The following is a 27,620-nucleotide window of genomic DNA, read 5'->3' on the forward strand; positions in this document are numbered from 1 at the left end:
ATGATTGATCCCTGAGGAATTGTAGTCAAATTATAGAATTTTGATAAACTCTTGTGTCGTGAGTTGATCCTAGATAGCCAGTAAAACAACTGGTGAATCATATTATATGATCACATCAGCATTTGTAATACAATAAACTTAAAATGTTTTCTATTTACATAAACTTTGTTATCTTCCGTTCTTTCACTTATTGGTATGTAGCATTTCCAAAATGGTAGATAGATTTACAATAGTGTCGTGGATCATCAGTGGCCCTAATCATTTTAAAATTCCATTTAGTGTTAAAATAGATTATTGAAAACATTATTCATTTTGGTAAGAAAAATGGCAACGTCTAGTGTCTGTGGTTGTTTTGGGAATTTGAGGACACGTTACAAAAGGCTTGTTGACAATGTCTTTCCATCTGATCCAAGCCAAGGTCTGGTAAAAGCCAACATGGAGAAGTTGACATTTTATGCTTTGCAAGCACCAGAAAAGCTGGATCGTATTGGTGATTACATGTTTATGAAGATCAACAACCATCTGTACAGGAAAAAGTTAGGGTAAGCTTTACGCAATATAATAGTATTGTTTTCAAATCATCTCTGAATCCTATATTCAATTTTTATTTATTCAAGTATATACTTTCAATTCAAAACAAGTTTCAAGTCCTCTTTATTTTAATGAATATAAATTCAATATGAGAATGACACTTAGATAGCCCTGACTATTTCTTACTGATAAGAAAGTCTTTCTAATTTTAATTCTCATTTTACAGCCAGTTGGTAAGACTAAAATGAATGGAATAACAAAAAAAGTGTGATATATATCAAAAACTTTTTTTAGGTTTGTTTACATTGCAATGGAAGCCATGGATAGGCTATTGTTAGCTTGTCGTTCATCAAGCTTAAATCTGTTTGTTGAAAGTTTCTTGAAGATTGTATCTGCATTGCTAGAATCTCACGAGATCGGTCTTCAAATTTGTGCTACCAATTCTGTAAGTGTTCATCAAATCGTAATGTTTGCTTTATTTATGCTTAGAAATGAATCCCAATCAGCTCATCTTGTTTCAAAGAATTTTTCATAAGCGAGGGGTAACTTTAATAGCCTCCAAATAGACAATTCTTTTGGTCTCAACCTGCTTTAACCTACTAGCAAATTGTCTAGTGTGTTGGAATCTTAACTTGTTTCAATTCTTTTTCAAGAAAAATGGTCTTTTGAATACTGATTTCTTAGGTATCATAATACAGAATCGACCCCACTATTTGAATTGGATTTAACATAGTAAAATATTATCCAATTGTTTGTAACACCAAACTTATAATTTCAAAAATTTATTTTGTAGTTTGTTAAATTTGCCAACATTGATGAGGATACACCGTCTTATCATAGACGTTATGAGTTTTTCATATCACGGTTCAGTCAGCTTTGCTATGGAAGTAATGATGACAGTGATACAGAGAAAAGGTGAGTTCCCGGGGGTACTAGGTTTGTGAGGTGACAGGTATGTCTGAGCCAAAAATCGAAAATCAACCCTTAGAGAGAGGAAAAATTGGGGCTTTTGGGACCCATAGAGGGACTTTTCTCCAAATTTTTATCTATTTTTGTCCAAATTTTGGAAACTTTCAACCCTCTGAGAGAGGAAATTTTGAATTTTGTGATTTTTGTACCTTTACATTGACTCAATTTTCTTTTTGATGGCTTTTGCACCCCTTTGAGGGACTTTGAGTGTGTGAAAAGGAGACCATTATGGCTCCTTGTGTTTATTAACATCAAAACAAAGAAAAGGACCAATGATTTTAAATAGTATGGAATCTCCAGAGCAAACTTTCCAAAACTAGCTCCTTTTGTAACTTTTAGTCCCTGAAGATAGATTTAAATTTGTATTTGAGTAGGTCGAAAAGCTGAAAAACAACATTCATGCTGCAACTGCGATCGAGATCATGTTTTTGTTTTGTTTTAGTATTCGTTTATCTGGTCTACAAGGGTTACAAGGTGTTGTAAGAAAAACAATGAACGATGATTTACAGGTACAGTTGAATATGTCTATTAGCTTGAGTAGAATTTAAAATTTCAAACATGCCCAAAAAAAGTCGCGTGTACTTTGATAATGTATTATCCTGTTCTAATACTTTTATATTTTTTGATGATTTTTTTTTCAAAACATTGCATCGTTTAGGCTAATATTTGGGAAGATGTGCACATGTCCAAGATTGTACCTGCGTTACTTTTCAACATTGAATCAAATACTGAAGTGTAAGTCTTCCTTATCTTGGTGTGACAGAACCTGGAATAGTCGAGGCTGTTAGATGTTTTGGGAGACAAATTCTCAGGAATTCCTAAAACTGATCTAGCGATTGGCGTTTATATGATGCTAATTTTGAAATAAGGGTATCAATAAATTTATATTAGCAACTTTTTTAATGGACAGACGATACAGTCGCCGTTGACAAATCAAAAGGTCCAATGTCAAAATTATTGCTGGAGTAAACTAAGAATTTTTCTGTTTGTCTGAGCATAAATTTCGAGATTAACCCTGTTTCATGTAGATAGGACCCTCTTCTCTATGCAAAAAGGGCCAATCTCATATTTAAGGCTAGCTAGACAGAAAAACTCTTAGCTTTCTCAGACACTAATTTTGTGATTGGCCTTTTCCATTTTTCAACTGCGCAGTGTTATATGTGAGAAAGTTCCACGGGGGAATTATGATGCAAAGATCTTTTCTTTTTTTCAGTCTCATTAGCAAATCTTCAGCTAGTATGTCACAAGTGGAAAGTCCAGATGACCAAAATGAAGATCCTGCTCATCTTGCTGACCTTTGTTTAAGGGAACTTGTGACTAGAGCTGGATTCAATAACATTGCTGCAATTTTGTATCCATTGTTGACGTAAGTAAGATCATAGAGTGACGAATACGTTCTCCTTATTTCTTTTGGACCAGAAGATATGATTTTCACTAGGAACTAACATTAGCCAGATCGCTGACAACAAATTCAGTCAGTTTATTTGTTATTTGTTGCTGCACTTGCAATGGTTCTACAGTATCTTTATTGACGTGCTACAATTCGAAACACAATGTACATTTTTCGCCGCCTGGAAAGCATTTTCAGTGTAGCCTTCTTAGCTCAACTAAATCCTCTTCTCCTATGCATTTTTTAAAAATCTAAAGGTTTTTTCAGCATTAAATTTATTTTTTATTCACAACAATCATTTATTTCATCTCATTTGATTTAACAGGTTTATGGATTCACGAAGCCTTTGGCTGAAGAACGAATTTCCTTTGCATATTTTTAAGATCATCATGTACTCAATTCAGGTAAGGTTGTATCTTTCTTGAGAAACAGTATATGGCGCTCTCGTTTGAGTTCAATTACATGTTTTCAGTGGATTGATTACCCAAATAAAAACTTTAAATTTTCCACTCTTTCTTTTTTTGATTTTCCCAGCACTGGTGCAGGTGGTGTGCAAGACAATTCTATAAGTTCTGTAGGGTTGTATCTAATGTTGATACAACTCGTTTAATTTTGGATAATTATGGGCTTTAATTTCAATTATGTTTTCTTAACAGAATCAATATTCATACCGAGCCATCGAACTATTATTGTCACATTTGGATAAGCACAAGAATAGTGAAGCAGAGATGAGAGCTAGTGTGGTGGAGATGATTTCAGCATCTGTCAGCATTGCCACTGGTGGTTCTATAGGTGGGTTCTTCTTTGCTGCAAGAATTACTTAATTGAAATAATTACTTGATAGATGGCTAATAATATAGACCTTTTTATTATTATACTCCCTAAATCGAGATGTAAATTTTACAATTTTTGTGTGTTCAGCATTTTTTCACCAGAATTTGAGCCTATTAGTTTGGAGTTTTACTCATTACTTGCCAAATTTGAAATGTCGAACCACCAAACCTACAAGAGTTCAAACCTTTGAGATTGGTTGTGTAACAAAGTGGGGGTGAGTGCACAACAATTTCATCGATAAAGTTTTCTACTGTCACCTTTTATATTTTAGGGCCATCAATATTGGAGGTGTTCAACACTTTACTGAAACATTTGAAAATCTCGGTTGATACCATGGGCATTCAGGTAAAGTATTCGTTGTCATGGTAATAGAAACAGATTTTCCGTTTATTCTAATTAAATTAAGTTTGCTTTTTAAATCGGAGCAAGTTATCAAACTTTTTAAACTGAAAATATCATTTCATTAAAATCGTTCATACAAATGGCGAAGAAATTGTAAAAATATTTTCATGGAAGATTTATTTATCTGATCAGTAATATTTTGGCTCTTATGGAAGATTTATTTATCTGATCAGTAATATTTTGGCTCTTATTTTTTCTAGACATCAAAGTCTTTAGAGGGGCACAGCGAGGGTGGCGTACAGAAAGCTATCATAAATGCTGCAGGTATGTAAAAGCGGACTCTCAACATAAGACACAACGTTTTGTTTCTGCTGCCTTTTTATTCTTTATTGATTTTTAACCAAAATATTTACCCTATGATCTCATAAATGATTATAGAGCTTAAGCTTACATTTTTAAAAGGATAGAAATCCATTCTAAAGGCCCCTCTTCGCTTGCGCGCGCTGCGATCGCAGTTTTTGGCTTCAATCCTTTTGACTTGTAAAAAAGATTACGTCATAAAAATGTAGCGCGCGCTCGAAAAAAAGTTGAACACATTTCAACTTTTTTCAACCGTTACGTCAGATCGCTCCAATGGAGTTGCTTAATTTTTCCTTTGAACAATGGCGTGGAAGCTTTGCTTGAAAAAGTGCGATCGAAGCGCGTGCAAGTAGAGACCGGCCTTAACTGGAACACCCTAACAAATACAGAATAACGAAAGAAATTCTTCTTGTACATACCAAATTGCAATTCATTTAATAATTTTAGGAGCATTTTCATCCATTCTGGCAGACTACCAACGAGTTGATGTCATGCTTTTCATCATCACCAAAGTGCCCAACCTCAATAATGTTACTGAGAAAAAGAATGATAATGAATCGAGGTTAGGATTCCTTATCAATTTTGATTGGACAAGTGCAACCCCGCCGAGGATTTTATTAAGACCGCCCCTTGAATAAGAAACCGCCGTTAATTTGAAATTTGAAAATCTATTCAACCCACACTCCGTTTATTAGCTACCTGAGAGCATTTCATTTATCAAATGTCTCCAAACAATCAAAAAGGAAATCACTGTCATAATAGAAATCACAAACCAAGTTGGAGACTGATAAAAATAATGGAATTTTCCAACATTTCCTACCTATGGACCTATTTTCAATCTTGTTGCAAGCCTAAATATAAATTGCTGAATATGAATTATTTTTTAGAAGGCTCTCCATTCATTTTAGTCCAAAGAAGAAATACAACCTTCTTGACATATATGTCGATTCTTTTGTTTTAGAGATTCTTTAGAAGAATTGCTACACGTCAACTTACTCAAATGTCTATTGCAGGTAGATTAATTCACTTTTTGATTTAAAGTGCAGAGAATTTCCTCTCTTAACCTCTTATCTTGTTTAGGCTTGTTCTTTGAAACCCAAATATTACCTAATTAAGATACTGTCCCAAAGAGAAGGTAGATGTACCCGAACAAAAAGATCTTGACAACTTATAGGTGGGTCGATGAAATGTTATATTGTTGTATTGTTATTAATGATACTATTCTACTTATAATTGGAAGTTACAATCAGCGAACATGAGTTAGACAACCAAAAAGGCTTTTTCAACGTTTCTAAACATTTGTTTTAATTAAAAGTTGAAATTTTTGTTTCAGGTTGCAAAGAGCCATCACACCAAACAGTTTTCTTCTACATTCTCTCAAAAACTTTTGGATGCGTTATTAACAGGACTTCAACTCAACTCGCCAGGTAAAAACATCTTGGTTATAAAAAAACTTTGTTTTGTTTCTTTTTTACAATCTCTCAGTCATGAGAAATAGAATTAGAAAATGATTTATCAAAGATCAAAAGAATTCTGTTGGCAGGGGCCAAAAATCGTTTGTAGAAGAATTGAAAATAAAAAAATTGAATTTTTTCCAAAATTGCATTTTTTGAAATTTAAAACATTTTGCATGGATTCAACTACATAGATTTGTGTTTACATCGTATTTGATAATAAAAGTGAAAACTTAAAAATTTAATTTTATTCAGTTCTTGACGTTTCGGTGTCTTCTTTGCACCATGATCACAAATATAGTAAAAAAAAAATTCAAATCGAATTTTAATTTACAACATTATAAAAAAGAATTAAAAAATTACTACCAGATAATTACAAGTTGTTCATCGTATACATACATCGTATTTATTTCGTATTTTGTTTCTTGATGTAAAAATCAATTCCCTTATCGTGAATGAAATCCACAACACAGACCAAAACGTAAACATTAAACGGCGCAAAAGATAAAACAATAGTCCCACTAATCGCACCAACAACAATATGCTCGACTAAAGAACTTTGAATAATGTATGACGTCATATTCATCAAAACGAGGCTCATAATACACGTGGATTCGAACGTGTTAAGAGGTTTGGTGACGAACGGGTTCAAGGTGTGGACACAAACAAGGTGCATTAAAAGACACACGGTAACGGACCATAAACGATCTTCAGCACGTATGGCAAACGTACAAGCAACAACTAACAGGAACCGAGATGTTAGATAAAAACTTTCAGTGACCATTTTGATTTTTCCTTTATCACTGTTCGTTTGAAGGGTGCATGGTCGATGGATTATATCTAGCAAGTGTTTGGCGGTCTTGGCGTCTCGGGCGTTTAACTGGGCGTTTTGGACGATCCTTTTGTTGTAACACCACCATAAGATGACCAAGGGCGGAAATGTTAAGATGATCAAGAATTGATTGGGTGTTATTTTACAATCTTCAAGCCATATGGATGCAATGTAAAGAACAAAGATGAACGGCATAGACCATAGAAGTAAGATGAGGAGTGAGGCCATGGTTATATGGCTTTCGTACGTAAATTGGATTGTGGCATCTATGAAATGATATTGCTGCTCATCAATGGTCACACGGTGAAGAAATTGAAATGAAAGGAGTGTTATAGAGGTGTGACCGAAACATAAGAGTTGGGCGTAGACACATTTTAAACGCATTGTCAAAGGGAGTTTCTTGTATCCGTCTGCGTGTTGGTGGAAATCTTCTTCCTCGTTTGGCTTACTCACTCTTTTGATGCGCTGAAAAACAGTCAATAGGGTTAAGATGATGAACAAAAGTGCTATTGTTAACAGAAGAGGTGTTATTTTTATGAATTCGATAAGAAATATGTCGCGTGTTTGAAACGGACAAGCGTTCCATGGTAAAGATGGTAGTTGTAGCTTGAGCGAGAATAAGGTGATGAAGATATTCGTAGGTATGAGTTTGCTTGACTGCACTGGTGTTTGGAGTAAAATTAATCCAGCCATTTGGTAAAAATTGAACAAGATTTTGATTATTGCTTGAGTCGATGCTGCGTTATCATGCTTGATGGGTTGTTCATTAGTATAGTTGTATGAGTCGGAAAGATATGATCCATTTTCGTCTGGCTGGTTTTGACAAAGTTCATTCATATCAGCAGTATTATGTGGTGTGCGACCGTGTTCACTGTGTGCGTTATGTTCGGTGATTGCTAAAATATTGCTTTGAGATTCAGATTCGCTATCGCTTTCGAGTGAGTAATCTTTCAATGGTTGTCCATGTTTTGGTAGACTTTGCTCTCTTGATACCTCGTTTTCAAGATTTTGTTCAACACTTTGTGCTTTGTTTGGATCATTTTGTCTGCTCCCTTCGATCTGATGTCTCTGATCATCATTACTGGTAGGGCCCTCTATTTGTTTTATTGGTTGGTCATTATCGGAAATGTTCCTCAATGGTCGATATCTTCTCGGTCTCATCGCTTTGTAGGATTTCCTTTCACGTCCCAGGCTACTGAAAATACTGAAAATTTTGTGCGAGAAAATGAATATCAATAATGTAACAACCGAGTCTATCGCAATCACTATCCAGATCATTTGGTTATCGCAGGAGTTACCAGTACACCTCAATCCATCGAATATAGAGATGCTTGTCCCTTCTGGACAAGAGCCACACAATTGACCAGTCCTCCCATTCCGACAAGTATCATAAGACGTACAGTGCCCCAAAGATTTGCAACAATAAGTTGAAGGACATCTTAGGAAATTGATTTCTCCCGTCTGATTGTTTATATATCCCCAATAATTGCCTTTACTTTTGATACCTTTTGTCGTCCATTCGGCTTCGTTGGGACACTCGAATATCGGTACGTTTTCTACATGAAATGAACCATTGCTCCAACTGAGAGTCGATTTTTGCGTTGAGTAGATTCCATCTTTCATAGATAAACAAAAATATTCGAATATTGTGTTTGTATATCTATACTGGACCTCTGTGTTCGGTGGGCAATCAAATGTCCAGCTTTCATCGGGTTGTATTGTAATGTTTTTGATTTTCATCAAAGAATATTGATCGGGAAACGAATTTGAAATCATTACCGCGTGTAAATCCAGTGTTGTTTCTGCAGAGTGTTCGTTAGCAATGTACAAGTTATTGCCAGCTGTCATTGGAGCATAATTGTCTTGAAATTGACAACCGATGATTGTGATGCTATTTGTGTTAACAATGTGTACTATACTTTTCTCAGAGTATAGTTTCATTTCGTCTGTAATTTCTGTCGAAAATTCCTTGGTGATGTCAAGATTATTTCCTGGTTTCACTGGAGCATAGTTTCTCTTAAAGATACACCCATGAATTTCTAGAGTGCCAGCGTTTTCAAAGTGTACTATGCTTTTGTCAGAATCGTACAATCGTTTGTTTTCATCGAATATCAAACTTGTAAGAACAATATAACCTTGGTTATTTACCATTTCGATGGCACCGTTGATTGCGTCAGAAAAAGTTGTCGAAGAGATGCTAAGACTGTTGATAAGTTTCAATTGTGGAAGGAATGTTTTTTGATCTTGGTCATAATACGAACCTACAAATTTGCTGTCTTCTATTACATATCCACCTATGGCAGCGGAAGAATTGTACATGGTTATACTTTCAAGATTTATGAATTGTCCTTCCAAATAACTTGATTGAAAAACGGTTCCTTTTTCGAACATATAGGGTTTCGATTCGCCTGTGTACTTCATGATTCGTGTGTTAATGAAAGTCGATTGGGATACGGAGCCACTCTTAGATGGCCTAATGGACATATCGAAGTCTTTAAATGAGCAGTATTCCACATTAAGAAATCCAAACCCAGGGCCTTCAGTAACAATAGTGAAAATAGAGCGTGTAGTTTTTGAATCACCAACAAAGTCTACCGATGAGAATTTCAATTCCGTTACTTCAATATCCATACACGTTTCACCGGATTTAGTCACGTTACACGTAACAATGGGTTTGACGTTAGGGTCAAAAGCTTCCATGGAGAGACGATATTTATAAGATATGGTGACATTTTTTGCTGCATCTATATGGTATATGGATCTGGAGTCACTGTTTCCGCCGTCAATGATGAGGTGACATAATCCGATACGTTCTTCGTTGTCTTTGCATTTTCGTAGCGCGTAGTTGAGCGTACGGCACGGAGAAGAACGTGCTGAGCAGTCTTCGTAATCCGTACCTTTGTTTTGAGAAACGTTCACGTCGAAGTCTGGAAGTTGTTCTGAAACAAGAAATATTTAAGAATATTTTTATAAGAACAGAAACTATTTGTATTTTCGAAAAACTAATTTTTAAGAACAATCTGAGATTCAAGAATAGGGTTAACACGAGCAAAACAAAGGTTGAGACGTTGACTCCAATCGCTGACATTGAGTTAGTAGCGTGATGGGTCGACAAAAATTTGGGCAAATCTGGGAGGGAATTTTGAAATTTGATATTTAGGTACTCCATTATTAAGAAAAAATATGTACCTTATCGGCCTTTTTAACGCCTGCTCTTATTACGCCAAGAGCCTAAAAATAACGCCAATAAGGGCCGGCGTAAAAAGGGCCGATAAGGTATCGAACAATCATTTAACAAAGCGTGTACGAACATTTTAGAAAAATTATAGGGTGTAAAAAGCAAAGAGGCGCCGAAATTAGCGATTGTAGGAGCGATTTAGCGCTTCTTGTCTCTCTATTCCTCTAAGAAATAAGCAACAGTAACATAACTAACCTGAAATTTTTATATTAGTGATCACAACAGGTAATAAAATCCATAAATTTAGCAGACGAGCCATCATGATAAAAAGCAATAGCTGACCTCAAATTGTTCATTTAGCTATAACTCCTTTCAAAAAATAAATCGATGCTTGTGACTTCTCTCTATTTTCGTGGAACATTATAATGACAACACATTTGCCTCTATTGATGCGATATTACTTTTTTTCAAACACTCTACGGTAGAGAAACAACTACGCCTTATTTGGATAGCTAATAGCTTTTTTAATGTCTCTCCACCCCTCTGCCGATCATTTTTTTATGATGTGGTCAGTCACAAACAGTAAGCGTTCAAATTACGAATTTGTTGTTGCGAGTCAATTCGTTTGTTTTCTAAATGTATACTGCCTGTCAGCACGACTGAGTCAATATGTTTATTTAGCATGTTATAGCATGTTGAACGGTGAAGAAGAATGCGGCTATTATATTTTGATTTTCCTGACATGTTTCGGACTCGGTCCGTTCTTAAGAGCCATTTTCTGTAAGAATCAGACAAAGCCAGGAAGTGATGTCTTCAGATTTTGCTCATTTTTTGATATTTTGTTCATATCAATGGTAAAAACATCTTGTGAAAAATTTTTTGAAAAATTTTAATCGGTTCCCGAGTTACGGGCCATTGAAATTTGGGCCGTTATGCCTAAAACTTTGACTTTTGAATGAAGTTGCATTTTGAAAGCAGTTTTGTGTCACAATGAACTAGTTTTAACCCCTGAAACTCTTTTAGTTGGAGATTCAGCCCAGAGTTGAACAAGAAAAATCAGTTTCAAATTTTTTTTTTTGCTCCGCTGTCTTAATATCATGGCTCAAAACCGCAACATTTTCAAAATTATAAAATGTTCAGGCCTTGATATTTCCCTTGCCTTGGCCACAAGATATACATGACTTTCTTTCTTGATTTTGGTAGGCAGGTGGGTTGTCTTCAGTTCTAAAGAAAAAAACCCATGCAACACTTGGGGCCTGGGCCCAAATCTGGGGTCAAAGTCCATTTTTTATTCAATTTTTGGTTTTTCTATGCCGCCATTATGGGCGTGGCCCCAAGTTTTGAGAATGGTAAAGATACTTCTTGAAATCCTCTAAGACTATATTTTCAATAAACAAAAAAAAATCCATGTGGTCTCATCCCATTAAGAAGAAAATCACACTCAAAGATGGTTCATTTGTCTTATAAAATTCATGCAAATTATCCCTAGCAACGGTTTGTTTTTCCATAGCAACGTTGTAATTAAGTGGTTCTAAATGATATATTTTGATGATTTTTTGTCCCTAAGTCAAAATAAACACTATTGTTATAAAATGAAAATATGTCAGAAGTAAAATATGCCCTAAACAGTGTAAAAAACCTGTAACAAAAATTATCAAAATTAGCTTAAAAGAGTTCTGATAGTTTTTCATTGATGTTATTGTATTCACTTTCGTCCATTTTATAATCCCCTCTGCTGTTTGCTGGTATTAATTGGTTTGTTAATGTAGCTAGCACATCAGTGACACAATATTCAGTCACATCTTCTCTGAATGGCCAACGAAATTTATTCCTTCCTTGTGGATGCTCCATGCACTTAACCACAACTTTGCTGTCGTGGATCTAAAATGGAAAATAAATTGACGTAAATTCTTTGTACTTTTTTGTAAATCAAAACCTCACTTTAATAAATCTTATTGTAAAGGTAAGTTAATAAGCAGAGTAACATTTCTCTTACCAATTGAACTACTCCGGGGTACCATTCACGGTTGTAAACAACAGCAACCCAATCTCCAATGTCATACTCCAAGGATAATTCTTGGGCAACCTAATATGAAACAATATAAATTGAATTTACTTCATTCATTCAAGTATTTTAAGTACAATTATTGAATAAATACTAACAAGAATCCAATTTATTAACTGACCTTTTTAATTGCTAATCTGTGTGTGTTTGTTTCATCATTTTCTTGTTGATTTTCATCACTTGTTTCGAATATCTCATCAGATGTTGCAGTTGTATCTAGTGTACCTTCTCTCTTCTTCTTTGACCACCTAAAAATAGTAATATTGAGAAACTTTACAATCTGTAATTTCTTTGACGTAAAGGTGTTGAAAGTTTGTCTCTGCCAACATGAAAGATTCATGAAAGACTCATAAAACTTATAATCTCAATTCACCTTGAAAACAATGCACGTATCTGTTGACTTGTTTCATATTCTTGTGGAGGAAGATGCTGTCTTAGCCACATATGAGTCTGCTCTGGACTTTGCTTTTGACCAGTCTCTTCGCCTTTCATGAATACTTGCAGCAGCAAATTCTTTTGTCTGGTATTAAATCGGAAGAACTTTCGTACTGGCAAAGCCCATCCCTTCTCTTGCCAGAAATTGATATCCGAAGACTGTTGTGAGGATGAGGTTTCCAACGAAGTTTCTAGGGATGTTGATGAAGACGCTGTTATGTTAAAAGATGAAGATGATAATGACATTCTCATTTTCTCAACATAGGAAGCTTTCGCACGATCTACTAACGAAACTGCTTTTGATGTAATGGTGTGGTTTTCTTTCAGCAAATGTTCTTCTAGAGCCTCTTTAGTCTCAAAAGAATCAGAACATCCTGTCTCAGTGCAAAATAAGAGGTTATTGAGTGTCCTATCCAAACGAGGCTTTTTCGCTTTTCCAGAACTCTGATTAGCCTCATTGGCAGTTGAGCTGAATGGTAGAATGACATCTATCTTAGGCTCAAAAACAACGTTGACATAATCCCATCTCTTTCCTTCTCCTACCCCATAGTACCTCCACATCAACATGTGATTTTCAAAAAACTCAAAAGAGTGATAATGGCTTATCATTGCAATAGTTTTCGGTCCTTTTAATGTTGTTTTCTTGTTATCAATAGAAACAACAGAAACTTTGGCATTTTTGATACCACTTCCGTGATGAAGAGCTTTAAATATATTTTCGGCGGTTGATATATCATTTCCTGCATCAATGAAACTCCTCATCACACACTTTGCACCTGCTGACTCCCTATCACACTGGTCTTTCCCTCTGCATGGTTCATTGTAATCATACCTCTTTAATTGAAAACCCTTCTTTTGACACAGCTTGTACAAAGCTGTTAGGTAGAAGTTACCATGATAAGATGCTGCATTATCTGATTTTGCAAAGATATTAGTGGCATTGCATAGTGTCCTCCCCCCCCTGGATTCAGGGGGGGGAATGGGTTTTGAGGTCAAAAGGACGTATAGGGGGGAAAGAATTTTTTTGAAGCCAGGGGGGGGGGAAACGAGGGAGGGGGGAATGGAAAATTTTCATTCTAGGCATGGGGGGAACTCACCAAAATCAATTCAAAATTGAAAAACATCTGGTTTTATGAGATGATATAGCATAATGCTTAGTTTTATTAATATTATGGTTTAAAAACAACCATCCTTTCCATATATTCTTGAATTAGAACTACCTTAGGGAAAACAATAAGCGTTAAGTTCATCAAATTACAGCTTTTTAATTTTATGCTTGAGGGGGGGGGGGACAGAAAAATTTTTGGAGGCAGGGTGGGGAAAAATGAGGGGGGGGGGATGGAAAATTTTCATTCTAGGCATGGGGGGGAAGAGACCCTGAAGGACACTATGCATTGGGAAAGTCTTTTTTTATCTGATTCAATACTACTTCAGCTAAGCATAAGGAATCAGACAGTCCTTGGTCACTCCTGTATGCTGCAGTAAAATAAACTTTCTTTACCAACTCTCCTTCACTTTTGGTAATCAAAACATCAACGTGCAGGGTCATACCCTTCTTACCAAAGTATTCTTTCTGTCCTTCTCGAAATTTAGATGGAAGAACTTTTTGACAATAGTCCTTTAGCCAGAATGCTGTTTCATTATTGACACTTTCTACTGCCAAAGACTTTGCAAGGCGTTGTTGCACATCCCGAATTTGGTGCTTTATGTATGTTTCAATATCACCCATTGCAATTCGAAAGTCATATGATAACTCGTCATCCTGTTTCTTATTTACAGCCTCCTCCAGTTCCTTTATACAAGAAAACAGTTTATGGAATTCATCAGACTCTTCATTGGTGACTGCAGCCTCTTTTTCAGATAGTTCTGGATCAGATGGATCAGAGAGAGGAAACAAAGTGGAGTGAGATTTTAGCATTGACTCCTCTGAACATGAAGCAGGATACTGACTTTTGAGATACCTTTTGCCCTTCTCTATGATTTGCTGAATTGGTTTGCAATTTACTATTTCTGCAACTTTGTCTAAAGTAGAAAACCCATTCATGGCTGCTGCAGTGACATCATCAAGTCCAGAAAGGGCTTTTCTCTGTGATAGTTTGATTCCATTCAGAATCCTCCAAAGAGAAGAGTCTGAAAGGGGTTCATAATTCATCTCCTCGCAAATTTGTTTGTAAAAAGCGATGGTGTGACTGTATCTCATGGTGAGAATTGCATTAGAAACTTTTACTTTTTCCCCATTATCAAATTTGATATTATTGATCCCATAAGCAACATCTTGCAACAGCCCGCTTGAAAACAGAAACTCAAGAAAATGTTCAATTTTTTCTTGTGGAGAACGACATCGTGTATCTTTTTGCTTACAGGGTATGGTAAAAGCTGGCTGAGCTTGAATTTTTCTAGCTTTGTCAACTTGATACCTAGAACAGTTGAATATATTCATTATTTCACCCTTTGTATATTTTGAGTGATTGACCATAGATAATACAACCAGTTTTCCAAGCGAATCTGTATCATTGTACATTTTGAGTAAGACTTTCAAATCCTCTGGTGTTTTACAGTGACTGACTTTTTCAGATGATAAAAGATCGTGTATCAAGTCCTCTGATTGACCAGGTGCCACTGCCTCAGCAAAAGTCTTTTCAAGATTCTTTTTCATTCGGATTAGTTTTTGACGTAGTCTCTGCTTTGTGCCATCACTCAAATTACTGATCCTTTGATTTTTGATTTGGAATTCCATTGGAGATGCATTTAGAGCTTGACAGAGAGAGTCTGCAGTTTCAACAGCTGTCGACAAAACCTCCTCTGGGATTAATATCTCATCTGGTACATATTCCTCATCATTTTGGTCTAAGGTTGGTGTGCTTATGGCAAGTGGTACAATGTTGGTATCGTTTTTATCTGACTCATTTGCCTTTTTAGTTTCAGCTGCAAGGTGATTGACACAAAATACTGTCCCTATAGGCAATGGCTCATTCTGAGAATTGAAGGATTGAAGAATGCGAAATGGAACAGCTCGAGTTGATGGAGCCTTTTTCTTGTTTTGGTCTGGATGATCAGGGTGACCACATAGTTTGGGCTGTCTCCAAGCTATGCCTAAAGTGTAGCGATGATAACTGCAAAGGTGGGCATCACTGTGCAATGTCATTTTGAGTCTATCTTCAATAAGTGCTTTTTCATCAACATTGCTCGGCAGCTTCAACTAAGAGAAAGTCAAAAGTGTAATCATAACATTGAGAAAAATTGTTTTAAGAATTTTATAACCGTTATATACAATAAAATGTTTCATATGGATGATATGGAACAACATTTTTAAACATTTGAACATAACCAGATCTGCTACAATATTTTCCAATTAAAAAATTATACCCCATGTAAATCATACCTTTATTGTTCTCAGATGTGTTGATAGGTAGGAATTAAAAGAATCCACGTGGTCAATAGCATCTTTATTCCATTTTTTGAATGGCCCACACTTTCCAAATTCAAAGCAAAAACACTCTTTATATTTTTCATTTACACTATCTTTTTCCTTTTCCATACCTCTCTCCTCTCAAAATGCATTTTAAGAAAGAACTCAAGGCTTATATGAAGACATGAATCATATTTTCCCTCAAAAAGTATACTCACTTGAGGCATGGATATGAATCTTATTATAAAAGGATTCATATCTTAACAGTTTTGAGTGCCTAACTATTGGCTTTTTAGCACAAAATTGATGGTTCTGTACATTTATAAAAACAAGACCCACATTATGCAAAACCTTTTATAAGCCAAGAGGGTTATTTATTAAAGGGGACCACTTATCATGACTTTATCACAGCGTTGCTATGGAAAAACAAACCGTTGCTAGGGATAATTTGCATGAATTTTATAAGACAAATGAACCATCTTTGAGTGTGATTTTCTTCTTAATGGGATGAGACCACATGGATTTTTTTTTGTTTATTGAAAATATAGTCTTAGAGGATTTCAAGAAGTATCTTTACCATTCTCAAAACTTGGGGCCACGCCCATAATGGCGGCATAGAAAAACCAAAAATTGAATGAAAAATGGACTTTGACCCCAGATTTGGGCCCAGGCCCCAAGTGTTGCATGGGTTTTTTTCTTTAGAACTGAAGACAACCCACCTGCCTACCAAAATCAAGAAAGAAAGTCATGTATATCTTGTGGCCAAGGCAAGGGAAATATCAAGGCCTGAACATTTTATAATTTTGAAAATGTTGCGGTTTTGAGCCATGATATTAAGACAGCGGAGCAAAAAAAAAATTCTGAAACTGATTTTTCTTGTTCAACTCTGGGCTGAATCTCCAACTAAAAGGGTTTCAGGGGTTAAAACTAGTTCATTGTGACACAAAACTGCTTTCAAAATGCAACTTCATTCAAAAGTCAAAAGTTTAGACATAACGGCCCAAATTTCCATGGCCCGTAACTCGGGAACCGATTAAAAATTTTCAAAAAAATTTTCACAAGATGTTTTTACCATTGATATGAACAAAATATCAAAGAATTAGCAAAATTTGAAGACATCACTTCCTGACTTTGTCTGATTTGTCTGAAAAATGAAGTCTTGGATAGGGGGTTTCCTCAATATAAAAGTTTTCAGCTAATGGATGAATATACCCCTATACGGGAAAAAACGGGAAAAATCATACAACTTGTACAAACTTGCAAAAGAAAACCAAAATTGAATTTTTATCGGATATAAATTTCAAAGTATTTAAAAACAAAAAAGGGACCCACCCCCTCATTTTGGTAGTATAAGTTGGTAGATATCAACTTAACTTTCCAGACTTATAAAGAAAAAAAACTTACCACTACCGGATTATGGTTTTAATATCCCCTTATTTTGCCTATGTGATATCATTCCAGCTGTAAGCATCTTTACCTATCTCGGATAATTTTATTTTTAAATCTATTTTTTTTTCTTAGACGTACGCTTTTACATTCAAAAGCTCCTTATCGTGCTGTTGGATCGTCATAGCAACGCTGATGTCCTTAGCAACCTCAGGTGATACCTATACTTCAATATGATAGATCTTGCTTATTCTAGATGCATAAACTGCGTCGTTTACGTCAATATTTTTGTGTGGATTTTGCAAAGCGAACTGTAGTGTAAAGGTACCTTAAGAGAAGAAATTTTCGCTGTTGTGGATTTTTTTATTTTAAATATGGCCTATTTTGCCCTAAACAGACCAATATTAGAGGTGATTTCCGAAATCCTGAGAATATTTGTGTTTCGCGGAATTTAAATTTGCGGATTTGTCAAAGAATATTTCATTGAAGTTTTCGTTTTATTCTCATATCGTTAGTGAGCACCTTACAACGGGCGAGCTGAATTTCACTGTCGAGAAATGTTCCAGACAAGACTTACTGTTCATCCGAAAGAACAGTCAGTACTTTTTGTTCAACTTGTACGAGAGTTGTTGTATCCATAGTAACAAGCCGAGACATTATAATTTACTGACCAACATCGTTTGTTTGTTGGTGTTGGAGTTCGGACAAGAAGACTATCTGGTTGAATTGGTAGCTTTCGTTCTTGGCATACAAGTAAGTGTTTGTTCCAACAACGCATAAATGTATACAGTAAATTCTCTTTAACTGAAACCTCTATAACTCGATTATGTCCTTATCTCGGAAGTTTTCTCGTCCCCTTAGTTAACAATGCCTCATAAACCTTACTCCATAACTCGAAACTTCCTTAATTCGAACAAATTTATGTTTCCCGTGGGTATTCGAGTTATGGGAACTTGATTGTACGCTCGTGAAAGAGGGGTAAAATACCAAGCTTTGCTCCATAGAATGCACCCCCCTGAGCTTAGGGGGGGCTAAACCATTTATGCTTGAATGGGGGCTGTATTTTTCAAAAAATACTGGGGGCTAGCTTGCTAGGGAGGCGGGGCTGAGTGTTGTATTACAGAACTGGGGGCAGAGCTGATAAGTTGAAGATATTTTAAATTATGTTAAAAATCTATGCTGTGGGAAGAATTTATCCCTCTTGAAAAAAAGTTCTGGGGGCTGAACCCCTCTGCACACTATGATTGGTCAACGCTCAAGATGAAATGATTTGCGTTTTCATATCTTAAAGATTCTTTGTCATTTTTCGAGATCAGAGAATTTGGGATAGTCTATACGGGCAATAGAATTGCTTTTTTTAGATTTATAAGCCATTTTCAAAAGAATTTTATTTAATGTAATATAGGTTTAATATAGTAATCATTTAATATATAGGGAGCCTTGCAAACCACACCTTGAATGAACTCGTCTTTTTTCCTTCTAGAACTTGATCAGCTCAAAAGACTGTAAATTGACGTTCAAACAGAGAAGTTGTTTGCACGCCTTTGTCTTGGTCTTTTTCTTGATGGTTAGCGATCTTATCACCATCCCAAGTCTACTACAACACTGTGAAACGGTAAGCCTCTTAACAGATTCAAAAACTAACAAACATTTAGAACATGCAGTATTTTATTCATTTTCATTTCATTTTCATTAGAAGATCCCAGACCCCAGCTACCTTGTATTATGTTCCTTTCCTTTCCGTTCGAGTGAAAGGCTTTGAAATAATCGGAACACTATAGTCGTAGATTACTTTGAGCGCTGATTGCTCATAGATGGAAGGCAATTAATTTTAGTGGCGTTGTGAGCCGCAAACATCTTTTTTGATCATATTAGCCTGAAAACTGCGATACTCAATCGACTATGGTAGCACGAAAGGGGTGACCGTAGCATAAAGGTAGAGCTTTCAGCTACGGTGCGCAAGATTGTGGGTTCAATCCCCAACCGGGTCCAAAGATTCCCAAAATGGTACTTGATGCCTCTCTGCTTGATGCTCAGCAACTAAAGAGACGGGTCAAGGGTAAGTGGAGAAATCCAGGGAAAGGAGTGGCGCCCTCCCCTACCTTCGGGTAGACAGCTTTACGAAAAGGGAGCTTTCGGGCCGCCCTCGACTGCGGTCGCAAACTTACTTATTTTACTATATTAGCCTGAAAACTACCATGCTCAATCGACTGTGATTAGCACGAAAGGGTTGCATAATCTGATGAATGTGATGGCTACTTATGAATTCTCAATCTATTTATAGTCGACTCTTACCAATCCGAACTCGAACGGGAAATCTGATATGTTCGAATTATAGAATGATCCGAATTAAAAGAAAGTATTTTAAGAGGGTTTCCCTTTGACGGGGACTGGGAATACGTTTGAATTATAGAAAGATTCGATCAAGCGAGGGTGTATTGTATCATATTTCTTAGATCATATCAGCGCGACAAAACAAGGCGCGTTGGTTCTTACCTTCTGTTGCTTTCACTGATGAAGAAGACCTCATGATCAACCATGACGACATCCCACTCAAAGAAGTCTCTTTTGATGCTAACGAAATTGTGGAAGCACTCAAGAATCGTGGATACGATACCAAAGCTATCGAGACACCTTACGAACCAAAGCCGGCTGGTAAGAGATGTTCCTGAACAGCTAAAATTCGACTTTCTTTTTGACATTTTTTAAAAGGTCAAAATTCTGCATTTTTCTGTTGTTTTCAATAGGAAAGAGTGTTGTGTAATAGAACTGGGGGCAGAACTGATAGGTTGAAGATATTTTAAATTATGTTAAAAATCTATGCTGTGGAGAAGGTTTTATCCCTCTTGAAAACAAATTTATCGAGAATCTGCATGCAAAATTTCTTTGATATTTTGCTTTGTGAAGGTGGGGGTTATGTTTCTAGAATTTAGCCGGGGGTATTTTCCTTAGCCCCCTCCCCCTTGAAAAATGCTGCACACTATGTATTGAGTCTTTCTGTATCAAACTTAATCTAGCGCCTTACGACGTTAGAAATCGATGTCATGCATGATTTCGGTGCTTATCGTTGCTACTTCATGACATAGTTCGATGTTTTCCGTCATCGAGCAAATGAACGAAATCTTAAGCGATATGAAGACTTTACGCAATGTTACTATGGATACGTATATTAATAAGTTTGACTGTCAGACGTAATTACAACTCCGCTAACTTATGTACATTCCTTTCAGTACGAACGACATCAACAGTGTCCATACCAGAACACCTACCCATCGCCAAAGCTGATTCCATGGTCAGCCTTGGTTCTAGTGTGTACAGGGTATGTTTTTTGTTCAATAACATACTGCAGTGATTCTAAAAATTAACTGTTTGTCCGAGTTTTAATCCCGTCCTCCTTTGTATTAATTGCTTTTGCAAGTCAATTACACTTATTGACGATACAAAAGTAATAACTTGCAAGCATTACGAATAAAGATGAAAAGGATTGTGGGATAGAATTTCGGTCAAATGATAAAAGTCATAATTGTGACGTTTGCATAGCGGTGTGCTATTATAACTCATCAAATAGCCTATGTACATGAGCAGATTAGCCGAATTACTAATTAATTAGTTAAACCCCACCTTGTATGTACCTTTCTAAAGTTTCACCGTAATAAAATTTCTTCAATTCTTAAAAAATCCCACTCCTCTCTTTATTTCCCCAAGAGGTATTACAGTTCACGTAGAACCTGATATGAGTGAAAAACTCTCTTTGCCATCATCTTTTGCTGCTAAGGCCATGTTCAGACGTTAAGGTTTTGTATCGACTATCGTTCCGGTATGGTTTCTGTTACGGATCGAAAGTGTTCATATTGGTTTTGGGACGTTTCGGAGCAAGAAAACGGAGCAGATCCGTTCCGTTGAAAATAGTGGAGCGAAGGCGTTTTGATCTGTTTTACTTTGTAACATCTTTTTTGATGTTTCGAGTTTTGACGTTCACACTTGTTTCGGAACCGTTTCGTTTCGGAGCGAAATGAAACGTAGCGTGTGAACATGGTCTTAGAAAGGATTTCCTTCCTTTTTATCTGTGACAAAAAAAATTCTTTGCCCTTTTTGAGTTTGATGTTCCACTGGTTTCAAACATGGCTTTGAATGAACATCTTATCATTTATTTCTATGGTTACAGATGGAAGCACCAGTACCGAAAATCACTTACGAAGATTTGAAGGACGTCTTACGTAAGTACTAAAGTCTGTTCTAAACACCTGGTGATGTTTGCCTTGCAATCACAAATGTGTTGTTAGTTAGGCTTACATGAATGTTTTGTGTGCTTTATTCACTACTGCCCTGCTTATCTTACGTGTACTGGACATCCGAGGTTTAGAACGAGGTACGTAGAAAAACCCTCCCTAATTTGAAAGAAGCAATAGAAATGAGACCTTTGGACTACTCGGTGGCGTGGTGATATGCTAGACCGGGTCGCTTTTTCTCCAAATTCTCTTCCCTTGCTTTTGAAGGTAATGTTTTTTAAATCATCATGCTTTTCTGTTCATTTTAAAGGGAATGAAGGCAAAACGGAGAAAGATGGTGTTTTGAGTTTCGAAACAGCTTCTTTTCAACAAATTGTTGCGCACAATGAAAAATTGGTATGTTATCCTACAAAAGTTTTCCTTCCTTACAAATGCACTTATTAGCCCTAATTCCCTGTTTTCCAGTGTACCGCGGTCAAATGTTTAGTAATGAATTCACTTGCTCTCGCGCCAATTTATGACTTCACAAAATTTGACCAAGTTAAATTCGATCCCATTCTCCTGTCGGCATTTGACCCACGTGTACTTGGGCTTTTACTAATACTATAGCGGGATTAACTGAATAAACGAATGTTGTTCTAAGATTATTGGATAATAAGCTCAAGTCGCTGATTGAAATTTTTATTGTAGTACTTGTCCATTTCAGACAGGTTCAGACATTAAGGCAGAATTCGAAAAATAATGTGTAAAATTATTTTTTTTTAAATGAAATTATCCATCGATCTTTAATATAGTACAATGCAAATGTATTTTTGGCCTTTGTCAGAATAATGGGCTTTTCCATAAAAAGTTTGTGAATATGAAGGATATAACATTTCTTGGAAATTTACCCCTTGGACATTATGACTTTTGACCCTCCAGACAGCAGTTCCCCCGGACAAGCATCAGTTGACCCCCTGGACATTCAGAATTACCCTCAAACAGGGCGAAATTACCCCCAAATAGAGCAAATTTACCCCCCGGACAAGGAAATTTTGTAAATTTTTTCGGACACTATATCCTACCCCCCCCCCCCGTTATGTACGGATATTTTCTGGAAGAGCCCAATGCTCAGTGTCAAAGGATACTCTTGATAAGAAACTTTTTTTGTATATTTTCTTCTTCATTGGCAGGTTCAAGATATGGATAACAAGCTGAAGAGATCATTGGAAGTATCGTACAGGTAAGGGATGGGTAGTTTTATTATGTATTTTCCTATCACTATCAGAAATCATATTCCCATCCTTCTTATTCATATCAATTTTTGAGAAATGGAAGACCCTGTCGCAAATTTTATACAACTGAAGCTTTTGTGTTTACGAATTGTTCATCTTATTGGATAAATCTGAGTAATTTATTACCATCTACATCGACCCTTAAACGCCAAAATCCTTGTCCTATTAAGTGTTTTCAAAAACTTTTTTACATTTTATTTTTTTCGTCATTTCAGAGCTACACAAACTCAACGTAACCCCGAAACAGATATGGATTTATTCGAAATTGAATTCCCGTCATTGCTCGTCTACTAAGCGTATAGTTCCTATCCGTCAGGATGATATTTTGAGCCGTTAAAATTTATCGTGAATCTGAGGTATGAAGTATGACTTGAAGAGCGTGATCTTTCATGACTTGAGGACGAAATGTAAAGAGGCTTAAAAGATCATTAATGTAATGGATCAAGTCGACGTTCATTTTTCTCATCGAGTCATCATGCTCCCCAGAGAATGGGATTGATTCTTTCGGATTCCGGTGTTTTTGACCCACGGAAGCTGCCCATGATAAATAACCTTGATGAATGAAAACAGACCAGGCAAGACTGAATTAAAAACAAAATTATAATTTTAGTGCAGGTTAAATAACTGTATTTTTTTAAATGTTCTACCCGTGCTTAATAAAATGGAAATTATTGCCGGGGTGTTCCGCTGACTTTGAAGTTTGAGATTGAAGGGACGGTGGATGGTCAAGGTTGTTAAACTCAGATAGTCAGATCTTTGTTTGAAGAAAATAAATAAACAATTGGTAATGGCTTTTAATCCATTTTTTTATCGGAATGTTTATCTTAAATATTAAATTTGAATTTAAATGGGACGAGAAAAGACTACGTATGTGAAAGATTTTTCTTAGAATTTAGATGGTATTTTAATCTTGATTTTGGAAGATGCACTTATTTTAGGTTTTAAACTAAATATATTTTTTAATGAGCTTTTCGAAAAGATTTAATCCAGGTTTGCTAAGAATCATCTAAAAAGGTTTACAACCCGCAAAATCTGACCGTTCAACGACGATTGAGGAGGTTGAAATTTAAGCTCGAAAGGGGCTTTGTCCGATGGTCTTAAATGGTCCAAGCATACCCTTTCAAACGATACTGAAAATTTTGCTTTTAAATAATCCGGAATTTTCTACAAAATACAAGACTAAGTATAGTTTATAATAAACTTTAAAGGTTTTATTTTTTACATAAGTGTTCCTGTTTCATATCAGACACATATTTCATATCAGGACAGTGTCTTGCTATTGTTATATTATGCTGATATAAGTAAAAAACAGTTTTTTCCTCTTTCTGACTAATCTTGCTCCACGTCTGTGCCAATCCAATGTGAGAAAGCTTGTGATTTAAAATTGATGAGTAAGCAAACGATATCACTCTTATTTAAAAACAAAACCTTTAAAAAAATTATGATATCACTTTCCGGAATTGTAAATATTATTGAATTACACTACAAATATGTAGGCATTTTAATTTATAAATTTGTTTTTTTTTTGCTTCCTTATTGGTATTAAATTTCACGGGTACTTAATTTCGCGAAATTTAATACTGTTTAAATTTTTCAAAAATCGTAAAATTAAATACACGCGAAGATTCCCAAAAACTGGCAATCGCAAAATTTAATACACCTGAAACACATTTCCTCGAAAAATTTTCCTCGATTTTTATAATCCGCGAAATTTAATACCAATAAGGTAAACGTTTTTATGTTTACTTTTTTTTTTTGACTTAATGGGACACCTAGAGGTCGGTTGACCAAACAAAGAAATAAAGTCTGGAATTGATTTCTAAAACCTGTTGAATAAAGCTTTTCCCAATGGCATTTTTGCATGTAACGTTGAATTTTCTATTATTTCAACGGAAGATCTGACCCCGTTTAACTTGAACTCTACCCCTTTCTAAAATTAGTATGATTGGTTTAACTTTCTAGAGAAAATTATACCTATGATTCTCTCTTTAACTTTTAGACTAGAGAAATTGATTGATGGTACTGGGTCACAAATTGAAATATATTAACCACGATAATCAAAAGAGTTAATGTTCTATAACAATAAATTGATGAAAGCAGAAGATGGAACGATCACAACACACACAACTACTTATTACTGGGCGTCCGGGAAAACAGGAGAAATTTAAAGCAGGTACAAAAAGTATACATCTTTCTAATTTACTCTCTTTTTCTTTTGTTAATACGCAGTAATACAAAGATGACGTGATGTTGAATAATCATTCACTTTCAAGACTTTCCTTTAAAGCTAGAGTTCAGTAAGTAACGATTCAGCATGACACATCTTCCTGTCTATTGGATGCGTATTAAAACCAAGTTTCGTGGAAAATACATGTACGGTATCCAACCTAAAATTTTACTTAGTTGAGTTACTCCTGAAAAGTTCCTTGATGCTTCTAGCAAATGCTACTATTCTATCTTTCATTTTTACCATAAAAGTTCTTCTCATTTCTTCATTCAGTTCGTCATTAACCACCTTATCCCGGACAACATCTTTGGTTTCGGACACGGGTGTGTCATTATTAATACTAATATTAATACCTGGTGCTTCGACGGATTCCAGGAAGTCAGGTAAAAGGAAATTTGGAATATCTTTCCCTTCAAGAGTTGAAGGTTGTTGGGGTTTAATATCAATAAGTTTTCCTTGCTCTTCCAGAAATTTCTCACCAATATAATACGAATCTTCTGTGTAATACTCTTCCCCGTTCTTCTTGACAATGGCTTCGATGCGTTTGACCACACTACTGGCGTCTGGATTTGTCTTCAGCTCCTTTGTATTATCAACAACAATGTAGTCTTGTGAATAGTTGTAAATAATGTCTTTGAGTGATTCAGGAGCTGTCTCAACCATATGGTGAATATTAGCTTTCTGTCTTTCAATTTCATCTCCGCCAGTAAAAACTACCAGTAAATATTTCTTTAAATCCTCCCCAAACATCATCAATAATGATTTAAAAACATGAGCATTTTCTTGAGTGAAACGCTCAGTACCTGATAACACTAGAATCAACGAATGAATTCCTGGGCTTGTGATTACAATGCATTTCAGAATCTCCAATATGGTTTGATTCAGTCGCTTATTATCAGTGTCGTTTTGATACCGTGTATCTAACAAACCCGGCGTGTCGACAACCATTATCTTACGTTTATTACGTACGCTCATTCCGTAACGTGTCTTCGAAGTAATTGAATTGAAATTTAACTCCTCTCGAAATGCGTTCCAGCCGAGAATTGTATTTCCTGTACTGCTTTTTCCGCACCCTGTTTTTCCTATGAGAACGATTCTCAGTTCTTTATTTGGGTCCATGTTAGATTGGTAATTTACATTCATACTTCATAAATAGAAAAATCTAGAAAAAACAACAAGAACTACAGGAGAGATTCATCATTAAAAAACAGAACCTTTCTATGATATCGATTAGGTCGTTACTTCAAAAGTAAAACCCGTGAAAATCCTGAATACTTTTTATTATGCTTTAATTTAATGTACCATTTATTGATGGTCCTATGAATCAAATATATCTGGTTTCAACATAAACCTTCAATCAATACTAATGTTATGCGACTTTTATTCTAATTTCAGGTATGACATCATCATGCAAAGTTTCTCCATTAATACGAATATTCAAAATCAAGGAAAACAATTTTCGTAGCACTGACTGACTGGAATATCCTCAAGGAACTCGAAAAGAGAAAGTAATTCTTGATCATTGTCGGTCTACTCCAACTCGTGTAAGTTACTTTCTGTTCGTAATGTACATCCATCTGGATTCACAACATAAACAAGTTTGAAGCAAGTCTCTTAAAAGTCTAAAGTACACATTTTTCATCTCATATTACGCACTCGTTGGAAGCTTTTTACTTCATTTTGTCAGAACTTGGTACTACAGCTAACAATTTTGTTTGAATAATTTCCTGTCAAGGACAAAAGGGAATTGTATTTTCGTGAGCTAATTTTAGCTTATCAAGTGATGGTTTGAAGATCTTATCCTTTTACTTTAATAAAACTCCTGAAAATATATATCGGCCCTTAATTATTTACATACCAAAAAGTTTTGTTTATTTTACCGAGAGGTCTACCCACATTATGATAATACAATTTACATGAAATTTGTGAATGTTAAATATGTAATAGTCCAATTTGGTTGAATTTCTTCATCACGTCCACCACAAACAATATTTTGGTTGTAAAATTGCGTAGCTCCATTATTGATCAATGAGATGAACTCATGACCGTCAACAGTGCAGGTGAATCTGTATTTGCCGTCCCCAATGTAGAGTTGACTGAAGTTGATCTAAAGAGAGAAAGTTGCTAATACCAATATAACATAAAATAAAATGACATATGGAATAAAAAGGTATTTTACTTCTTGAACAAATTAGAGGTTAATGTTTTCAAAACACCTTGGGGAGGGGAGGCACTTTGATTACAAAACGACCGTACGTGTGGCCCAGATTTTTGTCTAATTTATTTTTCATATTCATTTTTTCGTTTAAAAAAAAATATTCTTTTTTGATAATATTGCACTTTATTGGATTATCTTTTTAACGAGCACAAAATCGCTATTTAACTCGAATTCTATCAAAAGGTTACAGCCTTATTTATCCCCACTCTCTACATTATATTGAGACAGTTAGTAAGTTTGCGACCGCAGTTGAGGGCAACCCGAAGGCTCCCTTTTCGTATAGCTGTCTACCCGAAGGTAGGCGAGGGCCCCACTCCTTTCCCTGGATTTCTCCACTTACCCTTGATCCGTCTCTTAAGTTGCTGAGCATCAAGCAGAGAGGCATCAATTACCATTTTGGGAATCTTTAGTATGACCCGGCTGGGGGTCGAGCCCACAACCGTGCGCATCGTAGCTGGATGCTCTACCTTCATGCTACGGTCGCTTA

General features: G+C 35.7%; 3 protein-coding genes across 3 annotated transcripts; 1 reads left to right on the top strand and 2 right to left on the bottom strand.

Moving 5' to 3' along the window:
* The first annotated feature begins 280 nt into the window (after nucleotides 1–280).
* On the top strand, nucleotides 281–23,563 carry LOC136805946 (protein EFR3 homolog B-like). Its single transcript, XM_067062539.1, has 22 exons — nucleotides 281–542; nucleotides 826–976; nucleotides 1,325–1,446; nucleotides 1,943–2,009; nucleotides 2,159–2,235; nucleotides 2,714–2,866; nucleotides 3,216–3,294; nucleotides 3,547–3,682; nucleotides 3,996–4,069; nucleotides 4,327–4,390; nucleotides 4,874–4,988; nucleotides 5,388–5,439; nucleotides 5,760–5,853; nucleotides 17,321–17,399; nucleotides 17,701–17,938; nucleotides 18,669–18,800; nucleotides 19,642–19,840; nucleotides 20,416–20,504; nucleotides 21,351–21,402; nucleotides 21,725–21,810; nucleotides 22,587–22,636; nucleotides 22,904–23,563. Exons 1-22 carry the CDS (start codon nucleotides 325–327, stop codon nucleotides 22,980–22,982), a joined length of 2,406 nt encoding a protein of 801 aa, XP_066918640.1. The 5' UTR covers nucleotides 281–324; the 3' UTR covers nucleotides 22,983–23,563.
* LOC136805945 (uncharacterized) lies at nucleotides 5,847–10,270 on the bottom strand. The gene is made up of 2 exons (XM_067062538.1): nucleotides 10,146–10,270; nucleotides 5,847–9,651 (listed from the first exon to the last, which is right to left on the bottom strand). Exons 1-2 carry the CDS (start codon nucleotides 10,210–10,212, stop codon nucleotides 6,287–6,289), a joined length of 3,432 nt encoding a protein of 1,143 aa, XP_066918639.1. The 5' UTR covers nucleotides 10,213–10,270; the 3' UTR covers nucleotides 5,847–6,286.
* A 1,314-nt stretch (nucleotides 23,564–24,877) lies between the features above and the next one.
* LOC136805948 (GTPase IMAP family member 4-like) lies at nucleotides 24,878–26,168 on the bottom strand. The gene has a single exon (XM_067062540.1). The coding sequence runs from the start codon at nucleotides 26,056–26,058 to the stop codon at nucleotides 25,084–25,086; it is 975 nt and encodes a 324-aa protein (XP_066918641.1). The 5' UTR covers nucleotides 26,059–26,168; the 3' UTR covers nucleotides 24,878–25,083.
* Nucleotides 26,169–27,620: the final 1,452 nt, after the last annotated feature.

This window comes from Clytia hemisphaerica, unplaced genomic scaffold (assembly GCF_902728285.1).
Source record: "Clytia hemisphaerica strain Z4C2 unplaced genomic scaffold, Clytia hemisphaerica genome assembly, whole genome shotgun sequence".
Lineage (NCBI taxonomy): Eukaryota > Metazoa > Cnidaria > Hydrozoa > Leptothecata > Clytiidae > Clytia > Clytia hemisphaerica.

Bases quoted from the DNA above. Each gene is read 5' to 3' on its own strand.
- LOC136805946 (XM_067062539.1), top strand. From the start codon at position 325: ATGGCAACGTCTAGTGTCTGTGGTTGTTTTGGGAATTTGAGGACACGT. The intron at 2,867-3,215 runs GTAAGTAAGATC...TTGATTTAACAG, and splicing joins ATTTTGTATCCATTGTTGAC to GTTTATGGATTCACGAAGCC. The intron at 17,939-18,668 runs GTAAGTGTTTGT...TTTTCCTTCTAG, and splicing joins CTTTCGTTCTTGGCATACAA to AACTTGATCAGCTCAAAAGA.
- LOC136805945 (XM_067062538.1), bottom strand. From the start codon at position 10,212: ATGATGGCTCGTCTGCTAAATTTATGGATTTTATTACCTGTTGTGATC. The intron at 9,652-10,145 runs GTTAGTTATGTT...TTCTTGTTTCAG, and splicing joins CACTAATATAAAAATTTCAG to AACAACTTCCAGACTTCGAC.
- LOC136805948 (XM_067062540.1), bottom strand. From the start codon at position 26,058: ATGAATGTAAATTACCAATCTAACATGGACCCAAATAAAGAACTGAGA.